Consider the following 25,045-nt stretch of genomic DNA (forward strand, 5'->3'; position numbering starts at 1 on the left):
CATCGTAAGAAGGTAGCCCAGAATCCAGCAGTATAATTTTTGCATTTTCATCGACTCTCATGTCATCTGAATACTAATGAGCATCTTCTGATTTGTCATGCAACAAAGAACTGGACAGTTTGCAAATAACATCCACTCTCAGCAATGTGGTTATGTGAAAAAGTAACTTTTTAGAAGCACTCCAGATACCCCCAAAAAATGACACAATCATATTTTTCATGAATGTTTCCAAAATAAAAAGAAAGAAACATTTGATTACATTTTCTTCAAAAGATCATGCATCTTTGACAAAACAATCGAAGGAATGTGTGTTGCTTTGTAATAACCACTTCAAAATTATACTTTCAAAATAATCAGAAAGAGCCCTGGTGCTAAAAAAAAATGCAAGATCTTCTTGAACTTCAGAAAAGTGAGTGGTTTGAGTACTACACTCAATTCAAACAATTCCAAGCTATTGCAGAGAAATTGCAATCAATGCAAATAGATTAGCAGAGCTAAGAGACAAGAATTTTGACGAGGAACAGTTCCTGCTATTTTGCATTCCTTCAAGTAATATCAAGTTTGAGATCACTAGGCTTTTGAAATGAATGTTTGTTGACAACTAAACGGTTATAAATTGTTTCAATAACTACATACTGCTATTAATGCTAAGAACACCAAGTTTCAGTCTTGATTTTTTTAATGTAATTATACCTTAATTTACCATAAGATTTACAAGGCCCTGATTAAACAAAACAGTATGTAGGAAATAACAAAACTAGAGACAGAGATAGTATAAGCAAATATGACCATGAAGTATTACTCAAAGTCGGCTCTACAAACACAATCTGTTTTATATTTGTGCAACATTTCAGACCCCATTTCCAAAACTGGTTTAGGAAAAAACAACTAAACAAGATATTTCACATAAGCAGTTTGTACTAAATTTGTTTATGCAAAAAAAAAATCAGATTTGCTAAATTAATCCTAGTGTTTGCCATTCTGAAAAGTTACATTTAGTGCAATCTTAAGATTTTTAACAGTACATCTTAATAGCATTTAGCTCAATAATATTTCAGAGTATGCAGTAGATAAAGTATATGAGGTAATTTAAAAATTAACCACAACGTAAGAATCTTAAACACACAATGTGTCTTATTGCTGGTAGAATTGCTGCGGAGGGTAAGGGTATCCTGGCTGTTGAGGTGGCTGAGGGTTTTGGAAAGGTGGCTGCCCAGGAGGCTGGTACATGTATGGCATGCTGTACTGACCATAAGCATATTGGTTATACGCCATTGACATAGGAATTGGGTAGTACCTGAAAAATGAAATATGCAACATAAGGACAAGAATCAATTATGCCAAATCAAACTCAATGCTCTTTTCTATATCAATGCGAAGTCATACCAGCAGAATTAATCACTTCCAATAATGCTGGTTTGAAATCTGACCAAAGCATACTTTTGAAGGTAGCATGCAAAAATGCGACCCAACTACCGATGAACACAAAATTAGAATAAATATTAAATTCCCTCAAAATGTCAGAATTTACCTTTGTCATTGATTCAAAAGACTAATCAAAGCTTACTTTAATAAAAGCTTTCGCTACTACTTTCATATGCATCTTTGCTGGCTTCTGTTGCATTATACACCATGTTAATATCTATTAATATTCTTTTACAACTTAGCCCATACAGCTAAACAGCCTATATTCCCAAATATAGGTCAAATATAGCTCTAAGCAATTTGGTGAGGGAACGGGGAATAGCAAAATATGAGAATTTAAGGAACAAAATTAATCATACTTTTCTGGGAGTTTCCAGATCACGTGTTTTGCGAGGAATAGACAAAATGTCATAACTTAATACAATATTCAAATTTCACTTCATCTGCTTACTTAGCCAACTTTCAACTGTATGTTTCCAATCCAACATCCTATTAAGCATTATTACACAAAAAGATTCAGCAAAAAATCTCAAATATTGATTGACATTGCAATTACTGAACCTCTTACTGCTATGCTCTGCCACTTCTGGCTTTTTTTTTAAAATGGCCCCTGTAGGCTTGAGCTTTGTTTTTACAACACACAGTGCATCATACTTTTCATACTTCTACTCCCAAAACAAATAAATGCACTGCATCAAAAATGTACTGTATCAAATGCACTGTGGGACAGCATGGTGGCTTAGCGGTTAGCACTGTTGCTTCAATACCATGGACCCAGAGTTCAATGCAGCTTTGGGCAACTGTCTGTATGGAGTATACACATTCTCCCTCTGTCTGTGTGGATTTCCTCCAGATGCTTCAGTTTCCTCCGACAGGCCAAAGATACGTGGGTTAGATGGATTGGCTATGTTAAATTGCCAATAGTATCCAGGGATTGGCAGGCTTGGTGGATTAGTCACGGGAAATCCAGAGGTAGGGTAGGGGGGTGGGTCTGGGTGGAATGCTCTTCGGAGGGTCGTTGTGCAGTTGATGGGCTGGATGGCTTGCTTCAACACTGCAGGGGCTCTACTATGAAAAAGGTGGCCGTGTAAAGGACAAAGCTATGCAGCCAGAAGACAACTCGTCCAAAGCTATCCCATAGCATCACATTAGTACTATTTTAAGGATTACATTATATCACTGATCCATGTATTTCTGAAAATAGTGCACTACTAACTGCCTGATCTTCTGATTGAGAGACTCAAATGCTCTTTTCTAACACTTCAATGAAGCAGTGAACTTAAAATAATTGTTAAGCATTTTAAAAGAAGGTTAATAGATTTGATTTGAGTCATATGGTGAAAATAGGCTAACATTTTGGGGATAAGTTTAAAAACACACGACAGCTGGTGGAATCTGAATTTTTTTGTGAAAGCTGGTCTTCGTAATCATGACCAAGAAATAATCAACAGCTGTCATAATATCCCATTTGATTTGTAATAACTTTTAGGGAAAGGATCTTCAATCCATATCTGATCTAGCCTTGATGTGACTCAAAATTCACATTAATTTGGCTGATTTCTAATTTATCTCTAAAGTGGCCCATAGCAAGCCACTCTGTTCAAGAGCAACGAGGGAATGTTAATGAATGCTGGCCTGTGATGCCCACATTCAAGAATAAAGGGGGAAAATATTGGATACCATTGGCTTACAAAATGCTCATTTTGACAGAGTACATTTCTTTGTCAAGTACAGTAAATGTGATCCACTGAACATAAAGTGATTTAGGATGGCGTGGGATTAAAGGGCAGGATGGGACTTTTATAAAAGAATGCACTTGCAGTTTTAGATAAAAGTTAAATTAAATGAACTTCTCCCTTCATTTATAATTGATACAAATACCATTAGTGAGTTGTTATAGGACCAGAAATCTTCAAAGACCCTGATTCCTGTCATCCCTGAAAAGGCCTGTCAACAATGGGGAGACAAAAATCATACTGAACTTTTATTGAGATCTGTCAATGCATTTCTTATGCATTTCAATATTTATAACATGGTAAAAGGTTATGAAACACAATGGGTCTGGACGTGATGCTCTTTGGAGGATCAGTCAGGCTCAATAGCCTTTTTCTATACTGTAGGGATTCTATGCTGTTCAGCAAAATCTGCTTTTCTCATTTTTAATGCATCCTTTCATGTGTACAAGTTTTAAAATTCAGATCCTGCAAATTCAATTATTTTCCTGTGTCAGAATTGATTCCTGTTGGATTCCCATGCAATTGCAGGCACATAGTTACCTACATGGTTTCATCAAGACTTTTGAAAAGGTTCCACATTGTGGATTGGTTAGTAATAATATATCACAGGATCCAGGGATACTAGACTGGTTTAACAGTCAGAGGCAGCAAGTGTTGGTAGAGGGTTGTTCAGACTGAAGGCCTGTAGTGGTATGCACAAGAATTGGTTCTGGGTGCACAGTTGTTTGTCATTTAAATAAACAATTTGGATGCGAATACAAGGGAACCTCGATTATCCGAACGAGATGGGCAGGCACTACTTTGTTCGATAACTGATTATGCAGTTAATCGATTAAATGCCTTTCTTCCGGGGCTTGGATTTTTTTTAAAAGTCTGCTCCCGTTCAGGAGACTGCAGCAGCACACAGTGCGCGAGACCCCGCTCCCAACACCCCCCACATGCCCCGGCCTGTAATCCCACCCAACCCCATTCCTCTCCCCCCCCCCCCCCCCACAAAACCCTGTCCAACCCCGCCCCCTCTCCCAGGCAGCCAGACTGTACACCAAAAATAAGACTGCTGCTGCCGCCGTCGCTGCCTTTGTGGGGTAAGTCTCTAAATAGCGCGCGCACACATACAACCACAGCTACACACACAACTTTTGATTGCACCTTTTTGACAGGTTCCACGTTTGCCATGTACAGGACAATGTTGGTCAGATTATCTGGGGGTGGGCGGGGTGGTTAGAGTATACCCCTCTGTAGGGCTCCAGGGAAAGTGTGGGGAGAGACAGGGTGGGAGGTCAGTCATTTGGAGACGGTGCCTGTTTAATCATTGTAAACAAAAGACACGATTCACTGTGGGAAACAGTGTTGATGTAATGTTTCTGTCGGGACCTTGAGATCTCCTTCGGATAATCTGATTTTCGGATAATTGGTATTCAGATAACAGAGGTTCCTCTGTATCGGAGGCAAAGTTTGTTAATTTGCAGATGACACCAAAATTGGTGGTATAGTGGTCAGTGAAGAAGGTTATCTAAGAGTTCAACAGGATCTTGAAGTGTGCCAAGGAATGGTAGATGGGAATTTAATTTAAATAAATGTGAGGCATTGCACTTTGGTAAGACAAACCAGGGCAGGTCTTACACAGTTAATGGCAGGGTCCTGGGGAGTGCTGTTGAATGGAGATACCGAGGGACACTCTACATAGTTCCTTGAATATGTCAGAATATATATCACATCAAGTGATGCAGGGAAGCCAAAGACACTCTATGGAGGAACCTCGATTATCCAGCATTCAATTATTCGAATACTGGATTGTCCAAGCATGTCCCGATGCTCTGCTATACAATGCTATCTGGCATTCAATTATCTGGAATTTGATTAACCGAATGAAATACTCCCCCACATGTCCCCTTTGGACAATCAAGGTTCCTCTGTATTACAAACTGAATAGCATTTATTCATCAAACTTTGCAACTGGTCCTTGGCCCTTAAGCATATTTAGCAGAAATAGTTTTGCACTAGAATGAGAATGCTTCTAAATCCAAACGCGCATTTTCAAGTAGCACGGAAAGTATACTTAATTGACAGAAGTTCAAGTGTAAACACCAACTCCCCAACTTTTCTTTCAACCTAGAATTAAGTACAGCATTGCAAGAAAAGCCTGGAACAACTAAATCAAAACAAAAACTTTTACCTTTTCCAATCAATGCAATTATTTCATTCTAAAAAAACGATGGTTTACACTTAGATTGACAATACTAAACTCAGTCAAAACCTACCCAGGAAATCCTTGGTATGTAGGATACGGAGGTCCCTGGGCTTGTGTTAGCACACCAGCGCCCCCAACAGAAGCAACTGGAGCAGGAACAGCAGGGGTGTTTGTGGTTGTAGGAGTTGCAACATTGGATCCAATAGATGGAGGTGGGGGCCGTGCAGGAGGTTGAGGTTTAGGTTGCTGTAAACAAAGAGGGCTTGAAATGAGATTGAAGAGCACATTAAAAATAAAGCCATTTTATAATACTACTTCCTATGGGCTGAACATACACAAAGCATTTAAATACAAAGAATATTCCCAGCAAACCACAATTCTAACAATATCCACCAACAATTATTTTCTATAAACATATCTACACCACCACCCATAATAAAGATTGTTCCAACAGTATGGTCCAACTCTGTCACAATCAATTATTTCACAAGCTTAATTTCATAGGTACCAGAAGTATTTTGGAGAAATAAGGCATTCATAATTTATTGTTATTCATCCAATAGTTGTCGTTTTGTTGGCAATGATTTAAGAAACTTACATTGCACTGTTTACAAATGCAAGTCAAACAGCAACGATAGTAACAGGACTTTTAGCTGCCATTAAGTAGCAAAGTTGGACACTAGTATGCATTCTCATATTTCAAAGCTTTCCTTTGTAAACTACTTACTGCAAAACCAAACCTGCTTACACCATGCACACAGAAGAATGGTTAGATCAATGGACAAAAAAAATTGCAGTATTTTACATTAATTATTGGATACTTTTGTTGTGTTTGTGAAGTAATTAGCCATTAGAGCTCATGGAAGAGTCCCAATTAACTTGTATTAGGCTGTTTTCAAGACTGGGCAATGAATCCTATACACATTGCATTTACAGCATGGGAGAAATTCCCATTTTAATTTCTACACTGCAGCAACACCCCCTCCCCATTTCATGACACCATCCCAAAGTGAAGTGGAACCTGAACCAGATGACAACAAAGAGAAATACCAAGCAAGGGATTGCACTGGCTTAAACTGGACTGGAGGACAGAGAACACACTGAGGATAGAGTATTAAGATGGGTGGAATGTTGGAAGATTGGGTACTTGGACTGAGGGAGAAACACAGATTGGAAACAAAGGTTTCAGGGTGGAGGTTTAGATGTTAGGGAGAAATTTGGACCAAGGAGGGAATAAGAAAGAATGAAATTTATTTTGAGGAGGTAACAAGCAGGATATGGTGAACTTGTATATGTAAGGTATTTGATTTCCAAAGGGCATTTGATAAGTAGCCTGATGTGTGGTACCTTAAGATGAGGTAGCACATTCCCACAGATAGAGAGAGTTTAATAATGCGCAAAAGACAGTTAGGATAAGGGGAGGATTTTCAGATAGCAACTAGTAAGAGTGCCAAAATTAAATTTGGGAGTGACATAAAAGTAATTAAAAAGATAAGTGGTGATGATAACTGGGTCCGCAAGTGGCAAAAACGTGGCAGCTGGAATATAAATGTGAGAAAAATGTGTGCTTATGCACTTTGGTAAGTGGAAGAAGAAATGAATATTATATAAATGGGGAAAAAGCACAGAAAGCTGCACACAGAGGTATCCGGGGATCTTTCTGCATAAATCACAAAAAATAACATTCAAGTTCAGTAGGTAATAGGGAAGGTAAACGGAATGTTGTCTTTATTTCAAAGAGAATGGAGTATGAAATAGGGAAATCTTGCTTTCAATTATATTTGATGAGGGACCCAGATTTGGTGAATGATGGCTGAACAAATAACGTGGCAGATACAGTCACTTATCTGTATGAGTGAGGGAGATTAATGGATGAATATTCACAGAAGAAAATAAAGGTGAAATGACTTGTTGATAGAGAGAAACAGACATTACAGGAGGACTGACAGAAAATTAACAGATGGAAGTGATAGATAAAGAAGAGGTTAAAAAAAAATGCGTGCACGTGGTGGCTGTTTAATTACGGTTCTTCAATTGAAATGACCTGCACCAATGTCAATCTCATCACTTTCATACAGTCTTTCACACACTCACATTTCAAAAAGCTTAAAATAACCTTATTTCTTTCTTTTAGGATTTAAATTCTCTGATCAAAGCATGGAATCAGGAACTAGGGCAGCATGGTGGCTCAGTGGTAAGCACTGGTGCCTCGCAGTGCCAGGGACCTGGGTTTGATTCCCACTCTGGGCGACTATCTGTGTGGAGTTTGCACGTTCTCCCTGTGTCTGCATGGGTTTCCTCCCGGTGCTCTGGTTTCCTCCCACATTCCAAAAGATGTGTAGGTTAGGTGAATTGGCCATGCTAAATTGCCCATACTGTTAGGTGCATTAGTCAGGGGTAAATGTAGGGAAATGAGTCCTGTCGGGTTACCCCTCGGAGGGTTGATGTGGACATGTTGGGCCAAAGGGCTTGTTTCCACACTGTAGGAAATCTAATCAAACTTGACACCTTGGTTGTCTTCTCAATACTTCTGCCAGATTCTCACAGTAGATTTCAATTCTCACTGTCTCTTTTCCTTTTGTTACTTTGAAACCACTGACACTGTACTGGTGCTGTCAGAGATAAGACTGGAACTTTCAAACCTGGTATGCTATGGCAACTACTCAAGGTTTGTACATCAAGAGGTAATAGCATTGATGTAAAACACAAAAGTTTGTATCTGTCCAAGATGACTGTTACATATGGCAATTTACACTTTTCGGTATATTGATATCAGTCAGTAGAATTATAATCTAATTGGTTCCTCCTTTACAAATGATTACTTGGTGCATTTTTAGCTTTTTGCCTATTTTTAGCTAACAATCTAAAATTTCCCTTTCATATGCAGATTCATGTGCATTTCCAAAATTTTTTGTTTCCATTAATAACAAATTGTTCATTTAACAGTGTACTGTATAACTGAACTACAAATAAAAGCTAACTGAAGTATTCTCCAAAAAAAAATATTTCAATTCTCTTTTTGACGTCACATGTTTTCGATCCAGAAATAATAAATCCTCTTCCAAGCCTAATTTAGAAATGGGATAATGATTCTGTCTGAACTCTTGTGCCATCACACATACACAACAAAAAGTATTAAAAATAAATTACAAAGTTAAAAACTAGCTACATTTTCACAACCACCAGTGGATGAAGATGCGTCAGGTTCAGGAGGTTCAGGTTTGGATGGCTGGAAAAAAGAACAACTTTGAATGTGACTAAAGAGAATATTACAAGACAAGGACACCATAACATACAGTAATTTCATGAGATTCTGCTGTCAATACAAAAAAAAAGTGTTATTGGACATGATCATAAGTTAGATACAGCCTCAATATTCTGACTCCATGTGGCTTGAATGGACTATCGGAAATTATCCTGGAATCTTCAAATGTAAAAATTCTTGCAAACAAACAATAAATTATATTGCACAAAAGACATACAGGATAATAAACTTGATTGTGTTGGTGCATTCAAAATGGGCAGACATTTGAAAAAGACGAATTGGTCAATTTCACATAGATTAATAATTTGAAAAGAAGGGGGTCAAGTGATAAGTCAAAGATGTATTTTGAGTGGTCATCCCAAATTCTAATTAAAAGCTAGATGATACTACACTCACATTTGTTTTAAAAAATCTTTCAAACATTAAGATTGCGGTCAGAAAGCAGGACAAAATTTTATTCACGGGAGAAATATTCAGATTTCACAGAAGATTGTTAATTTATCTTTAAACAATAGTTGCAAATTAATTCTAACTCAGTACGTTGACAGGCCAATGAGGGGAGAGGCCATTTTGGATTTGGTGCTCGGCAATGAGCTGGGGCAGGTGTCAGATCTTGCGGATGGAGAGCATTTTGGTGATAGTGATCAAAACTGCCTCACATTCTACATAGCTATGGGGAAGGAGAGAAACAGGCACAATGGGAGGATATTTAACTGGGGAAAAGGAAACTATGATGCTATCAGACATGAGTTGGGAAGCATGGACCGGGAGCAATTGCTCCATGGAAAGGGCACTATAAGCATGTGAAGATTATTTAAGGAACAGTTGTTACGAGTGATGCATAAATGTGTTCCTCTGAGACAGGCAAGAAGGGGCAAGATAAAGGAACCTTGGATGACGAGAGCGGAGGAGCTTCTCATCAAAAGAAAGAAGGCAGCTTACGTAAGGTGGAGGAAGCAAGGGTCTTGCTCAGCTCTAGAGGATTACAGGCAGGCGAGGAAGGAGCTCAAAAATGGTCTGAGGAGAGCCAGGAGGAGGCACGAAAAAGGTTTGGCAGGAAGGATTAGGGAGAATCCAAAGGCACTTTACATGTACATGAGGAATAAGAGAATGATCAAAGAAAGATCAGGGATAGCATAGGGAACTTGTGTATAAAGTCTGAGGAGGTAGGGGAAGCCCTAAATGAGTTTTTTTGCTTCTGTCTTGACTAAAGAAAAGGACCTTGTAGTGAATGATACCATTGAGGAGCAGGTAAGCATGCTGGAACAGATAGAGATTGAGGAAGCTGATGTGCCGAAAATTTTGACAAATTAAGATTGACAAGTCGCCAGGGCCAGACCAGATTTGTCCTCGGCTGCTTTGGGAAGTGAGAAATGTGATTGCTTTGCCACTTGCGAAGATCTTTTTGCATTCTCGCTCTCCACCAGAGTCGTACCCGAGGACTGGAGGGAGGCAAATGTAATTCCTCTCTTCAAGAAAGGAAATAGGGAAATCCCTGGCAGTTACAGACCAGTCAAACTCACGTCTGTCATCTGCAAGGTGTTAGAAAGAATTCTGAGGGATAGGATTTATGACCATCTGGATGAGCATGGCTCGATTAAATGCAGTCAACATGGCTTCGTGAGGGGCAGGTCATGCTTCACAAACCTTATCAAGTTCTTTGAGAATGTTACTAGACAAGTTGATGAGGGTCCAGTGGAGGATGTGGTGTATATGGACTTCACCAAGGCATTTGAAAAGGTTCCCCACTTTTCAAAAGTCCCCATGGACTTTTCAAAAGTCGGCAAAAGTCCCCATGGTAGGCTCGTTCAGAAGGTCAGGAGGAATGGGATACAGGAAATTTAGCTGTCTGGATACAGAATTGGCTGGTCGACAGAAGACAGTGAGTGGTAGTGGAAGGAAAGTATTCTGCCTGGAAGTTAGTAGTGAGTGGTGTTCCACAGGGCTCTGTTCTTGGGCCTCTACTCTTTGTAATTTTTATTAATGACTTGAATGAGAAGATTGAAGGATGGGTGAGCAAGTTTGCAGACGACACAAAGGTTGGAGGTGTCGTTGACAGTATAGAGGACTGTTGTAGGTTGCAGCGTGACATTGACAGGATGCAGAGATGGGCTGAGAGGTGGCAGATGGAGTTCAACTTGGACCACGCGAAGTGATGCATTTTGGAAGGTCAAAATTGAAAGTGGCGTAGAGGATTAAAAGCCAGGATTCTTGGCGCTGTGGACGAATAGCGGGACCTTGGTGTGCAGGCACATAGATCCCTTAAAATGGCCACCCAAGTGGACAGGGTTGTTAAGAAAGCATATGGTGTTTTGGCTTTCATTAACAGGGGGATTGAGTTTAAGGGCCGTGAGATCTTGTTGCAGCTCTATAAAACTTTGGTTAGACCGCACTTGGAATACTGCGTCCAGTTCTGGTTGCCCTATTATAGAAAAGATGTGGATGCTTTGGAAAGGGTTCAGAGGAGGTTTACCAGGATGCTGGCTGGAACAGAGGGCTTATCTTATGAAGAGAGGTTGACTGAGCTCGGACTTTTTTCATTGGAAAAAAGAAGGAAGAGAGGGGACCTAATTGAGGTGTACAAGATAATGAGAGACATAGATAGAGTTGATAGCCAGAGACTTTTTCCCAGGGCAGAAATTGTTAACACGAGGGGTCATAGTTTTAAGCTGTTTGGCGGAAAGTATAGAGGGGATGTCAGAGGCGGGTTCTTTACGCAGAGAGTTGAGAGAGCATGGAATGCGTTGCCAGCAGCAGTTGTGGAAGCGAGGTCATTGGGGATATTTAAGAGACTGGTGGGCATGCATATGGTCACAGAAATTTGAGGGTTCGTACATTAGGTTTACCTTACATGAGTATCAATGGTCGGCACAACATTGTGGGCTGAAGGGCCTGTTCTGTGTTGTACTGTTCTATGTTCTAAAACTCAAGAGACCAAAGAAATTTTAGTGGCTCACAATAATTAGTTTTTTCCAACAAGTTCCATGGGAACCAATGATTTGTACAGTTCCACAAGCTATAAAATTGGCCTCAAAGTTCCTCTAAGCTGAGCAGTATTCAATCTACCTGACTTAAGTCTCAAAAATATGAACGAGTGAAACAAACATTTTACAGTAGAAACACAACTAGTATTGATACGATATTGTCAAGGCAAAAATATTCTGTCTACCACATAAATGAACAATGTAATTTATCAATGTCGGTGCTGGTGAGATAACAGGTTTGCAGGCCATATATCCCAATGACTGGTACATCATTCCAAACTGCACGCCTCTTTGGCTGTTCACAGACATTACTGACCATAGTCAACCAACTCACAATTGCAAATTCAAGAACTCAGAATCAAAGTCAATGTTGGAACCTATGTTCAAAAGCACTTACTAATATACACTAATAAGCAACTATTACGATATAATATCATTTATATAAATGATTTAGAGAATTTAGGACGTATGGTTACTATGTTGGTGGATGACACCAAGACTGGTGAACAGTGAAGGTTATCTGGGAATGCAGCGAGACCTTGATTAACTGGGCTATTGGACTGAGGAATGGTAGATGGAGTCTCATTTAGATAAATGATAGGTGTTGCATTTTAGTAAAGCAAACTAGGGTAGGACTTACATAGTCAATGGTAGGGCCTTGGGAAGTGTTATAGAACAAAGATCTTGCATTACAGGTTCATAGCTCCTTGAAAATGGAGTCACAGTTAGAGTGGTGAAGAAGGCTTGCAATATGCTTGATTTCATCAGGCAGAGCACCGAGTATACAACTTGGGAATCTTATTGCAGCTGTACAAGATGTTGGTGTGGTCACATTTGGAGTACTGTATGCAGTTTTGATTGCCTATTATAGAAGGAATATGATTAGACTAGAAGTAGTACATTAAAGATTTGCGAGGATACTACCTGGACTGGAAAGTTTGAGTTATAAGGAGAATTTGGATAGGCTGGGACTTTTTCCCCCTGGAGTGGAAGAGACTGAAGGATGACCTTATCGAGTTTTATAAAATAATGAGAGGCACAGATAAGGTAGATTGCCAACTGCTTTTCCCCATGGTAGAGGTTTAAGGGGAGAGATACAAAAGGTTCCAGGGGCAATTTTTCCCACACAGAGGGTGTTTAGTGTCTGGAATGGACTGCCAGAGATAGGGTGGAAGCGAATTTAAGAAATATTTAGACAGGTACATAGATGGGACAGGTGTGGAGAGACCAAACACAGGCAAATAGGTCTAGTTTAAATAGTGAAACCCAGGCGGTATGGGCAAGTTGGGCTGAAGGGCCTGTTTCCATGCTGTAGATCAGTATGACTCTCTAACTTAACATCATGTATCAGGCTTGTAGTATGCTTCACTTGCTTTTGCTATAGTTGGAGCAGCAGGAGAAGAACATTTGTGGTTTGTTTAATACAGCTCCAAATTAATTTATCTGAAAAAAATTTAAAATCTGTATTAAGACCTGATGAGTAACTTTAGTAAATGACTGAGTTACTTAAAAATTAAACAGGAATATCTTCCAGTTATTTTTTGCGAAGTCTTCAGTTCTGAGTAAATTTGAAAAAATATAAACTGGAGAAGCTTTAATGATGTGCATATTTGCAGCTGTGTGCCCAAAACAAAGTTTAAATTTTAGAGTCTCCTCAAAAAGGCCTGCAACCAAAGGCAACACAATGATTATTTCATTCTGAGATGACAACTAGCTTCACTGACATGGTCAGGTTCCAGTGCAATGTTTTTAAATCGATTAACAAAAACAACCTAGAAACGAGATATGAACATAACTTGGGCTTTAAGTTCCAAAACCTGATATGATTTGAGTTGACTTTAGATAAATTGCTTTGTAAAATATCAACCTGAGCTGAACAAGTTTATATGCTTCCAATACATAATTCTCAACTGATATTTACCACAATTATTCTGATCAGTCTACTTACAAATACAGTTCTGGGTGCAGGAGTTGGAACAGCTGGTGTGGTTCCTCCAACAGAAGCAGCAATTTGATATGCAGGTACCGCTGGAATATTAGGAGCGCTGGGTTCTCTAGCTATGCTCTGTTGTAAATCCCTAACACAAAGAGAACAAAAAAAAAAGTATGAACCTGAATATCTAAGTTTGTCTTTTTCGTTACAGAGTTAAGTCACATTTCCCAACTGCATAAAACCAGATTCAGGTAAAAGATAAGTGAGTGCAAGCATCTGTGTGGGATGTCTCAAAATCATGTTGTTACCAAATGTTTTAAAGCTGCTTTATTCCTTATATGACAGAATAAAATCTGCTGCCAACTCAATATAGCAGTAAGATATTCAGCTCCTGGAACTTGTTCCATCGCTCAAACAAGTCATGACTGCTCTGCATCTTAACTCCATCCACCTACTTTGGTTCCATATAATTATTTTTACCCTTTTCTACCAAAACCAACCGAGTTAGAAACATTAATTGAGCTAGTGTGCACTGTTTTGTCCTACGTCCAAAGACATTCCTCTGTTCATTAGTTATTACTGAACTAACTAAATAATTTGGTTTCCTCCTATGTGATACTTGTAATAATCCCTCAAAGACTTTCTCTCAGTTCAGATTTCTCTACATTCTATGTAGCTGGATCCTCAACTTCCTGACCCATAGACTGCAATCAGTAAGAATAGGTAACATCTCCTGCACCATAATCCTCAACGCCAGTGCCCTGCAAGGCTGTGTACTCAACCCCCTATTATACTCCTGACACTCCCACGACTGTGTGGCCAAATTCTACCCCTGCATCACTAAGTTTGCTGATGACAAGACTATTGTAGGTCGTACCTCAAACAACAAAGCAGAATACAGGAAAGAGATTGAGCGATTAGCAGCATGGTGTAAAGACAACAATCTCTCCATCAATGTCGACAAAGTGAAAGAGCAGGTCATTGAGCAAGCCAAGTGGAGGGCATGCCCCTGTCTGCATCAATGGTTGTGAGGTGGAAATGATAGACAGCATCACGTTCCTTGGAGTAATGATCACCAACCATCTGCCCTGGTCCACCCATGTTGACACAACAGTCAAGAAAGCACAACATCTCCACTTCCTCGGGAAGCGAAGGAAATTTGATAAGTCTTGTGGACATGACCATTTTTACATAAGCACGATAGGATGCATCTTATCTAAATGCAACTGCTCTGCCCAAGATTGCAAGAAACTACAGAGTCATGAACACAGCCCAGTCCATCGTGCAAACCAATAGTCCATCCGATGACTCAATCTACATTTCACACTGCCTCGGGAAAACAGCCAACATAATCAAAGACCCTTTCCACCCCAGTTATACTCTCTTCCACTGTGCAGAAGATATAGAAGTCTGAATAAAAAATACGAACGGATTCAAGATCCGTGTCTTCCCTGCTATTATGAGACCTCTGAATTAACCTCGCAAATATTAATTATGATCTTTCTCCCTGCAGCTCTAACACTTTTCTGCACTCTGTTATACTACAACACTGATGCATTTTGTGTGACACGATCTGCCTGCACAGTACACAAAGCGGCACTTTCCACTATATCTCAGTACGTGACAACAATAAATCATTGTTCTTTATTCAAGATTGCAATAACTTGCCAGATCTAATGCTAGACTAACAAGTCTATAGTTGTGTGGTTCTCACTGTCACCTTTCTTAAATAATACTTACTTTTGTTATTTTCCAAAATGTAGAGAATTTTTGAAATGAAAACTGCTTCAGAAGATTACAGCTCAAAAGAACTTATGATTTTCACTCATTTTCTTCAAAACTTTTATAAAAACCGTCAAGTCTTGTGATTTAGTCAGAAAGGAAGGTACTAAAAACTAACATAACATTGCTGTTATTTTAAATTTAGTGAGCTCCATCTTCGATACATTAGAAACTTCCCTCAGATGTTGTATAGTATTTTCTCTGTTGTCTGCCATTTCCTTTTTTTCATTTGCAAATGTTACCCCCATCTGCTGTTAAAATAGTCCACATTAGAGGAATGAATTGTCAGGGGTAAAGTATTTCTAATCACTACAGTTGGGTGCCTTTGTTCTGAATTTCCTGTTTCATCACCTATTTACTCTTCTTAATTGTACGTGAAAACACTGGTCCTATCCTAACCTTGAGTCATAAATTTAATCGCAGCACTTGGAAAAAGACTGGAATGCTGGAGAGGAGAAATGTATTTGTATACTGTTGCTATGCAGTTTCAGGAGCAAGGAATGACATGGGTTAATGCTACAGTCCAGGCAGCACTCTTCATAGATATCATTGAAGATTGCAGTGCTTCTTGTGAACTGATGCAAGCCTGCATAGTACTGCTTGAAGCAGCACTAAACAAAAAAAAAAAATTTCCCTGGACTGACAATTATAATATCTTTGCAAGGCCGAATGAAACCAGATTACCACACAGCAGTAAATAATTACTGAATAGCAAAAATATAAGAATAATTGTCAAAAAATGAACATCACCCAAAATGGTTAAGAATATTGTAGAAAAATAGAAAACATTCACTTACTTCAAAAGTTCATCTCTCTCAGTTTTACGAGCAAACACAATATCAGTACATTTTGTTTGGAATTTCAGGAGATGTTCAGTGATTCCATTGTAAAACTACAAAGGAGAGATACTTATACAAATTAGTATGTCATATGGCTGACTGGTCCAATCTCATCTTACTGATGTTATTGCTATGAATTCACTGAGTTATCTCCTATGGTCATAAAAGTAGAAAAATACAACAGAATAATGTCTAATTTTAAAGTAGCTACTTCAATGGCAAGTGGGGTTTTTAATACCAACAGTTCTGTCATTGAATCCTGCAACTGATACTAGTTAGAAGAGAAGGCTGTATCCTTCATGGATGCATTCAACCTCTCATGTCAATGAAGATCCCTACTTATGTGCAATTTCTGATAAAAATGTTCCTTTGAAGTGATTGAATAGATGCTGCCTCAAGCTGTTGAGTACCTCAGCATTCAGGATTCAAGTTTATTTAAAGATAATACAGCGCTTGGGAACTCAATTGAGTGAGTCTGATTCCTCCAATTGTTTTGATACTTCTTTACCAACAAATGGTGCACTCCTGAAAGGGCACTATTGCAGCTACACAAATTCTGCTTATGTTTGAGCTAATTATTTGAAATCTGGAACCTTCTTAGAGTCAGAGGTATACAGCATGTAAACAGACCCTTTGATCCAACTCATCTATGCCCACCAGATACCCTGACCTAATCTAGTCCTATTTGCCAGCACTTCACCCATATCCCATCCAGATGCCTTTTAAAATGTTGTAATTGAACCAGCCTCCACCACTTCCTCTGGCAGCTCATTCCATACACGCACCATCCTCTGCGTGAAAACATTACTCCTTAGGTCACTTTTATATCTTTCCCCTCTCACCCTAAACCTATGCCCTCTAGTTCTGGACTCCCCCACCCCAGGGAAAAGACTTTATCTATTTATCCTATCCATGCTCATGATTTTATAAACTTCTAAGGTCACCCCATAGCCTCCAATGCTCCAGGGAAAACTGCCCTAGCCTATTTAGCCTCTCCCTATAGCTCAATGTCTCCAACCCTGGCAACATTCTTGTAAATCTTTTCTGAACCTTTTCAAGTTTTACAACATCCTTCTGATAGCAAGGAGACCAGAATTGCACATAATATTCTAAAAGTGGCCTAACCAACGTCCTGTACAGCCGCAACATGATCTTCAAACTCCGGTTCTCAATACTCTGACCAATAAAGGAAAGCATACCAAACGCCTTCTTCACCAGCCTACCTACCTTCGACTCTACTTTCAAGGAGCTATGAACCTGCACTCCAAGGTCTCTTTGTTCAGCAACACTCCCCAGGACCTTACCATTAAGTGTACAAGCTCTGCTGAGTTGCTTTTCTAAAATACAGCATCTCACATTTATCTAAATTAAACTTCATCTGCCACTCCTCAGTCCATTGGCCCAACTGATCAAGATCCCATTGTAATCTGAGGTAACCTTCTTCACTGTCCACTACACCACCAATTGTGGTGTCATCTCCAAACTTACTAACTATACCTCTTATGCTCACATCCAAATCATTTATATAAATGATGAAAAGTAGTGGACCCAGCACCGATCCTTGTGGCACTCCACTGGTCACAGGCCTCCAGTCTGAAAAGCAACCATCCACCAACACCCTCTATCTTCTACCTTTGAGCCAGTTCTACATCCAAATGGCTAGATCTCAACGTATTTCATGAAATGTAATCGCGCTCACCAGTATCCCATGGAGAACCTTGTCGAACGCCTTACTGAACTCCATATAGGTCATGGCCACCCTTCTGCCCTCATCAATCCTCTTTGTTACTTCTTCAAAAACATGATTTTCCACGCACAAAGCCATGTTGACTACCCAGAATCAGTCCTTGCCTTTCAATATGTATATGTAAGTTCTGTCCCTCAGGATTCCATTCAACATTGACATCAGGCTCAGCAGTCTATAGCTCCCTGGCTTTTCCTTACTCCTTTCTTAAATAGTGGTACCACATTAGCCAACCTCCGGGACCCAGCAATCACTTCCCTCATTTCCCACAACCTTAAATAGCTTTTGTGAGCACAATTAATTTTGGATAACCTTCTCAATAAGATGGTCTTATATTTTGCAGCAAAAAATTGCAAAATGAGTCATAATAGAAATTAAACTTTCAAGCTAAAGCTGTGTTAAATCACTTTAAAATATCTGAACTTGAAAGCATTCTACAAATTCAAAATTGATCTTTTTAAAATTATCAGTGCACTGAGATGTTTAATGATAGCAGAATGGCAACAGGTAAAATTTTAAACCAATAAAACATGAAAAATCTCACCTGTGTTCCTTCTTTCAAGTTACCAACAAGTTCAACAAACTGATCATGGCCCGCTGCTAACTTCTTGAGTATTTCCTCCCTCTGATTAGCATCTGTGTTTGATTGTTTTGACTTTGAAAATTCCTCATGAGCAGCCTAGGCAGAACAGACTCAAGATTCAGGTTATTTGTTCCAAATTATTGGTCAGAAAATGTCAATCTAAAGAGTACTATGAAAAAAAGCACAATAAACAAACAACTCTTTGGTTAAGCACCAGTAAAATAAATACTGAACATAATTTGGCTGCTGGGATGACTCCTGGAACTGACTTGTTTGATAAAAAATTCAAAAATCGGTTGCAAGACAAACAATGAGGAAATGCCTAGTTTGTGTCGAACAAAATGTGTGAAACACACTACCTATCACAGTATGGGATGCTTGGAAAAAATGCAAGCTGATCCTATGCTATTTACTTTTAGTACTCTTATTAACAAGCAAATAAAACATCCTCCATCAACCAATTCACATCTGGAAGTGTACCCAGGTCCCTGGCACTGTGATGCAGCTGTGTTAAGCAGTGTGCTACCTGGATTGTCTCCTTGGAAAGAATACTGGAATCTGACAAGCAATGCAGGTCTCAGCATATCAAACCAAAATTTAAAACTCTGGGCCCTTCAAACATATCTGCAGTTAATTTCAACACAGTAGAGAATACTGACACTATCACCCTCACATTACTTAACAATTCTTTTATAAGAGTTGGAGAGCGCGACACATGTTTTGTTCTCCCAAAGTTGAATATGTTTCTGTCTTTTAGGTGCAATCTGACAGGCTGTAAGATTCACTTTTATTTCAGACTTTCATAGACTCAAAATTAGTTCAAAACAAAAAAAAAAGTTCTTCACTTGTTTGTACTGGCCCTCTGCAGGAATACTTCAACTAGTGCCACTTCCGCACCTTTTCTCCACAGCAATACAAAATATTCTTCTTCAGAAAATGACTAATTACTCTTTTGAAAACCATGACTGAATCTGCCTCCATCACTGTGACAGTAAATTCCAGATCCAAACCATTTGGCACATTAAAAAAAAAAAAAGCCTTCCACTGCCATTGCTTCTTTTGCAAATTGCAATCACTGTAAATTGCCATCTTCCTATTTTCTATTGCCCCAAGGAGGAGTAATTCCTCCTCATCCAATCAGTCCAGGTCATTCACAACTGTGAACAACTCCACCAAATAACCCCCCCAGTCACCTCTTTTCCATGGAGGAATCCCAACCTCTCCAACTGCAATGAATTTCCTCATTCCCAAAACTAGACTTCTGAATCTTCTCTGCATCTTCTCCAAAGCATTAGCAATCCTCCCAAAGTATAGTGTCCAGAAATGCATGCAACTCCAATCAAGACCATCAAACATTTTATAAAGATTTTGACAAGTGCGTTGTTCCTGAACTCCATAACCCACTCAACTGTCCCCTCAACCTACCTTGTCAACCTCAAAAGATTGGAACCTCAGGTCCATTTGCTCCTGCACAGAGGTTGCAGCTTTTTATTTTACATTACTCTCTAAATTCAATTAAATGAACCATTTCACACATCTCTGCATCGAACCCTGCCCATCATTAGTCTCCTCATTCTAGCAAACTACCTATATCGTATTCACAGCTCACAATGCCTCCAAGTCTTGGATCATGCACAAATTCTGAAACTGAGCCTTGCAGAAAGCATAGGCAATCAATACACAACATGAAGTGCAGGGGTACGAGCAATAACCCTCACGGAACCCCACCACAGAAGTTCCTCAATCTTTTATTTCCTAACACTCTACCAACCCATCTATATTATTAGTGTCTCCTGCTTTCTACAAGTTCTAACTTAATTTACAAGTCTCTTGTTCAAGACGTCATTAAATAGACAGACCCTAGCCTTCCTTGCTGTCACCAACAAATTTAAGTTGGTTCAACAGGAGTTAACTATAAAAAAGCCATGTTAGCCTTCCTTAATTCACTCTCATTTTCCAAAGTGACTAATAATATGGGTCCAAATTATTATCTCAAAAAGCTTTTCCATCATAGAGTTTAGGCTGACTTCAGTTGCAAGACTGAGCCTTACATCTCTTGAACAAGGCTGGAACATTTACAATTCTCCAGTGCCAGAGGACTATCTTCACAGCCAAAGCAGGATCACAAAATCATTGCCAGTACTTCCACCTTTACTACTTTAACATTATTAGATGCTACTTATCTAATCCTGGTAATTTACTAGATCTACCATCATAATCTTGGATTCCCTTCCAGATCAAAATAGATATTTAATCCAACCTCCATTGCCCTCGTCAAATATAAACAATTGTTCGCTGTTTCATACTATTTGATTCTATATTCCACCTGAAACAGACTTACATTTAGCTAAGAGGTCAGTAAATTGACCTTCGATTCAGAGCCAACTTCTTTTTCCCCATTACCTCGACAATGTACTTCAATAGGTAGACTCACCCATTTTCCGCAAATGCTGCTCTGCATTCCAGGTAATAAGTTTCTCATAAATCCCAAATCTCCTTAATTCATCACAAAAAACGACATCACTTTCATCTGGCATCTCAAAACCAGTCAGAGATTGTAAGCAGTGACAGTTACAAGGGGTATGGTCACTGTGCTTGTAAAATTTCCCTAATGTGACACTGCTATACACTTCTTCCAAGATTCTTTTGATTCTGGTTTTCAAAGAAACGTCCAATGTCCCTTGGAAACTCCACTGGAGCAAAGTAGAGTTGGGAAAAGAGAGGATATGGTTGTATCTACACAGGTTTACAGTCTTTGAATGTGAGTAAATATGTGAGTGAGCTTATTAGGTACGTAGGGAAGCAAAGCAGGTAGTGTACGTGAGTTCAATAAGTTGTTAAGCAGGTAGGACCAGGAGTGACGTGTGGATTAGTCACGTGAAGGAGTTTGAAATGTAAAGCCAGTGTGGTAGTCAGGGGGACTAAATGGGTCAGATCAAACAGCTAGTTGTGTATTTGGAAGGGATATTCAACCCAGGCCCATTGGATTTAAACGGTTATTTGAGTCAGGGAAATTAATCAAAGGTTGAATGGTCTCGATGGGGTTTGGTCTTGCAGGGCAGTCAGATTGGATGGAGGTTTTGGTGGGGCATAGAATTATTTTGGAACAGATTGAGAAGAGTCAAGGTGGTGGTGGGTGAGCCGAGTCAATGGTGAAGTTATTCAAGTGTCAGACTAGATTTAATCTGTTTACAACTTTAAGGTAATTACTGCAGAACTGTCCAAAAATACTTCGACAGAAAGTCCAGGGTGTACAGAGTAATTTGCCTCAAATAGTTTCAACTTTTTGTCATTTCCTACATGGACCCCATGAACATCCTGATCTAAGTGCATCTTCAGTGTACGTCAGCTGTCAGACAATCCAAAGACCAGGTGATTTCCCCATTGTTAGGTTAGTAACAAAGTAAAGAAGAAAATCAAATGTGCCACTTACAAATTTTATGTACGGTCTTATTAAATTGCCAAAGTCATCTTTATGATAACCCAACTAACGAATACCAAGAGGTTCCTGAATATCCAAGTTCTGAAACCCATTGCAATAAATTTAAAAACAAATGAAAGAAAATGTTGCTTCTTGCACAAGGTTTGCCTTTTATTCTGGAAAGCGGCACTTGCAAAGGAATAATGCGCTCGGTGATACTTGGATCGGTTTCCACCAGGGCCAGACTCTGACTTTTTTTTGAAAAAATAGCTTTGGACCAAACATGGACAAAAACATGTCAAATCCAGAAGTAGGGGGTGAGTGACTGCATTTGATGTCAAGGCAGTATTTGGTCAAGGTTGGCATCAGTGAAGTGAGCAAAATTTGCATCAACAGGAGAGAAGAACTGATCATTGGTTTCAGTCACATCGAGCACAAAGGAAGACCATCTTGTTTGTTAGCAGCCAAACATCTCAATTCCAATAAATCACTGTAGGAATTCCTCAGGATGTGTCCCAGGCCCAACCACTGCCAGCTGCTTCCACAAATTTCCCTCTAACACAAGGTTGGAAGTGGGATGTTTTATGACTCCTCTGATGCTAAAGCTGTTTGTGTCCTTGACAACATTGAGGCTTGGGCTGACAAGCAGTGAGAAACATTTGTTTCACACAAAAGTCAGTCAATTGCCAAATCCATCAAGAGAAAATCTTGTCATCATTTCCAGATGTTCAATGGTCTAACCATTGGTGAATTTCCGGCAATCAATATCCGAGGATTTATGATCAGTCCAAAACTGAACTGGAGCAGCCATGTAAATACAGCATCTACAAGAACAGGTCACAGGCTCAGAAATCTGCAGCAAGTGACTCACTTCCTGTCTCCCTAATGGTTGTCCATCATTTACAAAAAAAGTCAAGAGTGTGAGAGGAATACTTCCTGTCTGGATGTAAGCAACTCCAAAAACGCTTGACACCATCCAGGACAAAGCAGCCAGTGCAACTAGTAATATGTACATCATGGTTAACACTCATTCCTTTAAGCACCAATGCCCAATGGAAGCAGTGTGAACCTTCCATAACATGCACTGCAGTAATTCAACAATGCTCCTTTAATGACATTTTCCAGACCCATGATTTTTACCAGAAGGAAAAAGGCAACAGATGCATAGGGAAAACATCATGAATGAATAAGTAAAGCAAAAATGAGGTCCCAATTTTTTCATAATCAGGGTAACAAAGTGTGTAATAACTGGCAATATTGTCCTCAAGCAAGGCAATTAAACAGCAAGTTCATTCTTTTACAGGTTTAATGTTACAATATAGCAGTCTGTCCAAACTCCTCTCGTGTGTTTGGAAGTCTTTAACTTAAATTTTCAATTAGAGGTGAAATAACTGACCACCTTAAACATTAGTGCTATATTTGAGTAATATTTTCTTCAGTAGTTAAGTACTCAAAATAGTTAATTTACTGAAGCGTGAAAAGTTATTCCACGTTTTATTTTAATTTGTAGAATTCGCACACAATTTTTCAATTTGCATCATATCAAAAAGAGAAGCTTTTCAGTTTTCATTTATTAGGATGAAATTGTTGTAGACCCACAAAAAGGGCCAAAGCCACCATTTTGGACTCAAAATTGCCTATCTACCTTAGATTACATTGGAAGGGAAAGGTGTCTCCAAAATCTAAGCAATGGGTTAAGTTAATGGTTCAAGCAGCTATTAAGTAGAAGCAAAATGAATGGTATTCTCCATTAACAAGATGCTACCCAGTCAAAAAGATATTATGCCCACCAGAAATCAATAAAGTGGTATACAAATTTCAGTGCTAGTGCTGCCAACTTTGTAGGCCATACATCCCAATGACTGGCAAACTGCAAATGAAGAAACCTTTTGGCTGTTCACAAGGCAGAGTAATGATCATATTTAACCAGTTATTGCTTGCAAAATTTACAAATATAGGGTCCAATATTAGATATAATTCTGAGATTGTTGAGTAAATAATGTTCAATTGAGAGTGTGCAAAAAAAATATAAATAACCAATTTCAGATAATTGGTCAGTCTTGCAGATTGGCTCAATCACACATACGAAAGCTACTTAGATTCACATGCTGGACCTGATTCTCTAAACAGCTAGACCCTGTACACTTCTTGTATCTTTTTCAACTAAAAGTGTTTCAGGGACAGAGCAGTCCCCATAGAAATGCCTTGGCCAATCAACATCAATTTGTCTGGTTTGAGTTTATAGAAACGCTCGGTACTCAACTATTCTGTGATGTATTCTCCATGGTACTGCCTCTACAAATCCCCCAGTTAACAATTCAGTACCCACTTCTCCAGCAGCAAAAAATAAATTATGCCGTTTGAAATCTAGTATTCTTGTAATTTTGGCAGCATGTCTGTATTTTCAGCAATACTCAAGTTCTATACGACTAAGTGATTATTTTTATCAAAATGTCTATTTTTATTTAAGTGAGAGCCAGTTTGTCAGTTGCTCCAAATAGGATCAGCGTTAGACCATTTATCCTCATGAATCTGTTGCAGAGGGAGAAAACTTGACTAAATAAATAGCCCTTGCAAAGAATGGCATAAACGCCTCCCTTGCCTGCTGCAAACAAATTCTATACCACTGTGTAATATTAATTACCTGAATATTAGCAAGCAACTCCTCCTGCTTTTTCAGATTTTGCTGCACCCTCTGAGTGTGACTTCCATAAATTTGATCAAGTTCAGACACTGAGATAGCTTCTTCATTTATGGCACCATCTTGAGCCAGTGCTGTCAGAAACTTACTTGTCATGTCAAACTGCACTGACTTGATATCATTCTCAAAAGTTTCTCTCTCCTTCTTGATTTCATTCAAAGAAGCAAGAAGTGTTTTCAGCAGCATAATAACCTACATCAAGAAAATGATTTGTTAGAAGTAGGTCAGAGAATTCAATTTTTTAAACTCTTATTATAAACAAAGCAACGTTACTTCAGAACAGTAATTTCAAATACATGGGTGAAAAATCTGATGCAAGTTCCATTTTCAGGCATTCAACTTGCCAGGTAAACAAAGGATGATGGCATTGGTTATAGATTTTAAAGCTGGACAAATGGTAACTACAACATAACATTTTGTTTTAAAAGTTTGCAGATATAT

At 39.0% G+C, this 25,045-nt stretch overlaps 1 protein-coding gene across 4 annotated transcripts in view; it reads right to left on the bottom strand.

Annotated features, from left to right (window-relative positions):
* Positions 1–661: 661 nt before the first annotated feature.
* The window catches only part of LOC122549299 (programmed cell death 6 interacting protein), a 102,716-nt gene continuing 78,332 nt past the window's right edge, over positions 662–25,045 (bottom strand). For 2 of the 4 annotated variants that reach the window (XM_043688857.1, XM_043688855.1), the window contains exons 13-19: positions 24,548–24,796; positions 18,444–18,578; positions 16,114–16,208; positions 13,550–13,679; positions 8,522–8,581; positions 5,423–5,598; positions 662–1,297 (exon numbers count right to left, since the gene is read on the bottom strand). In XM_043688857.1, the coding sequence (XP_043544792.1) occupies positions 1,135–1,297; positions 5,423–5,598; positions 8,522–8,581; positions 13,550–13,679; positions 16,114–16,208; positions 18,444–18,578; positions 24,548–24,796 (1,008 nt within the window). In that variant the 3' untranslated portion in view covers positions 662–1,134. The remainder of the gene's footprint in view (positions 1,298–5,422; positions 5,599–8,521; positions 8,582–13,549; positions 13,680–16,113; positions 16,209–18,443; positions 18,579–24,547; positions 24,797–25,045) is intronic. The other 2 variants (XM_043688859.1, XM_043688858.1) reach the window with 1 other exon arrangement.

Source organism: Chiloscyllium plagiosum, chromosome 4, assembly GCF_004010195.1.
Source record: "Chiloscyllium plagiosum isolate BGI_BamShark_2017 chromosome 4, ASM401019v2, whole genome shotgun sequence".
NCBI lineage: Eukaryota > Metazoa > Chordata > Chondrichthyes > Orectolobiformes > Hemiscylliidae > Chiloscyllium > Chiloscyllium plagiosum.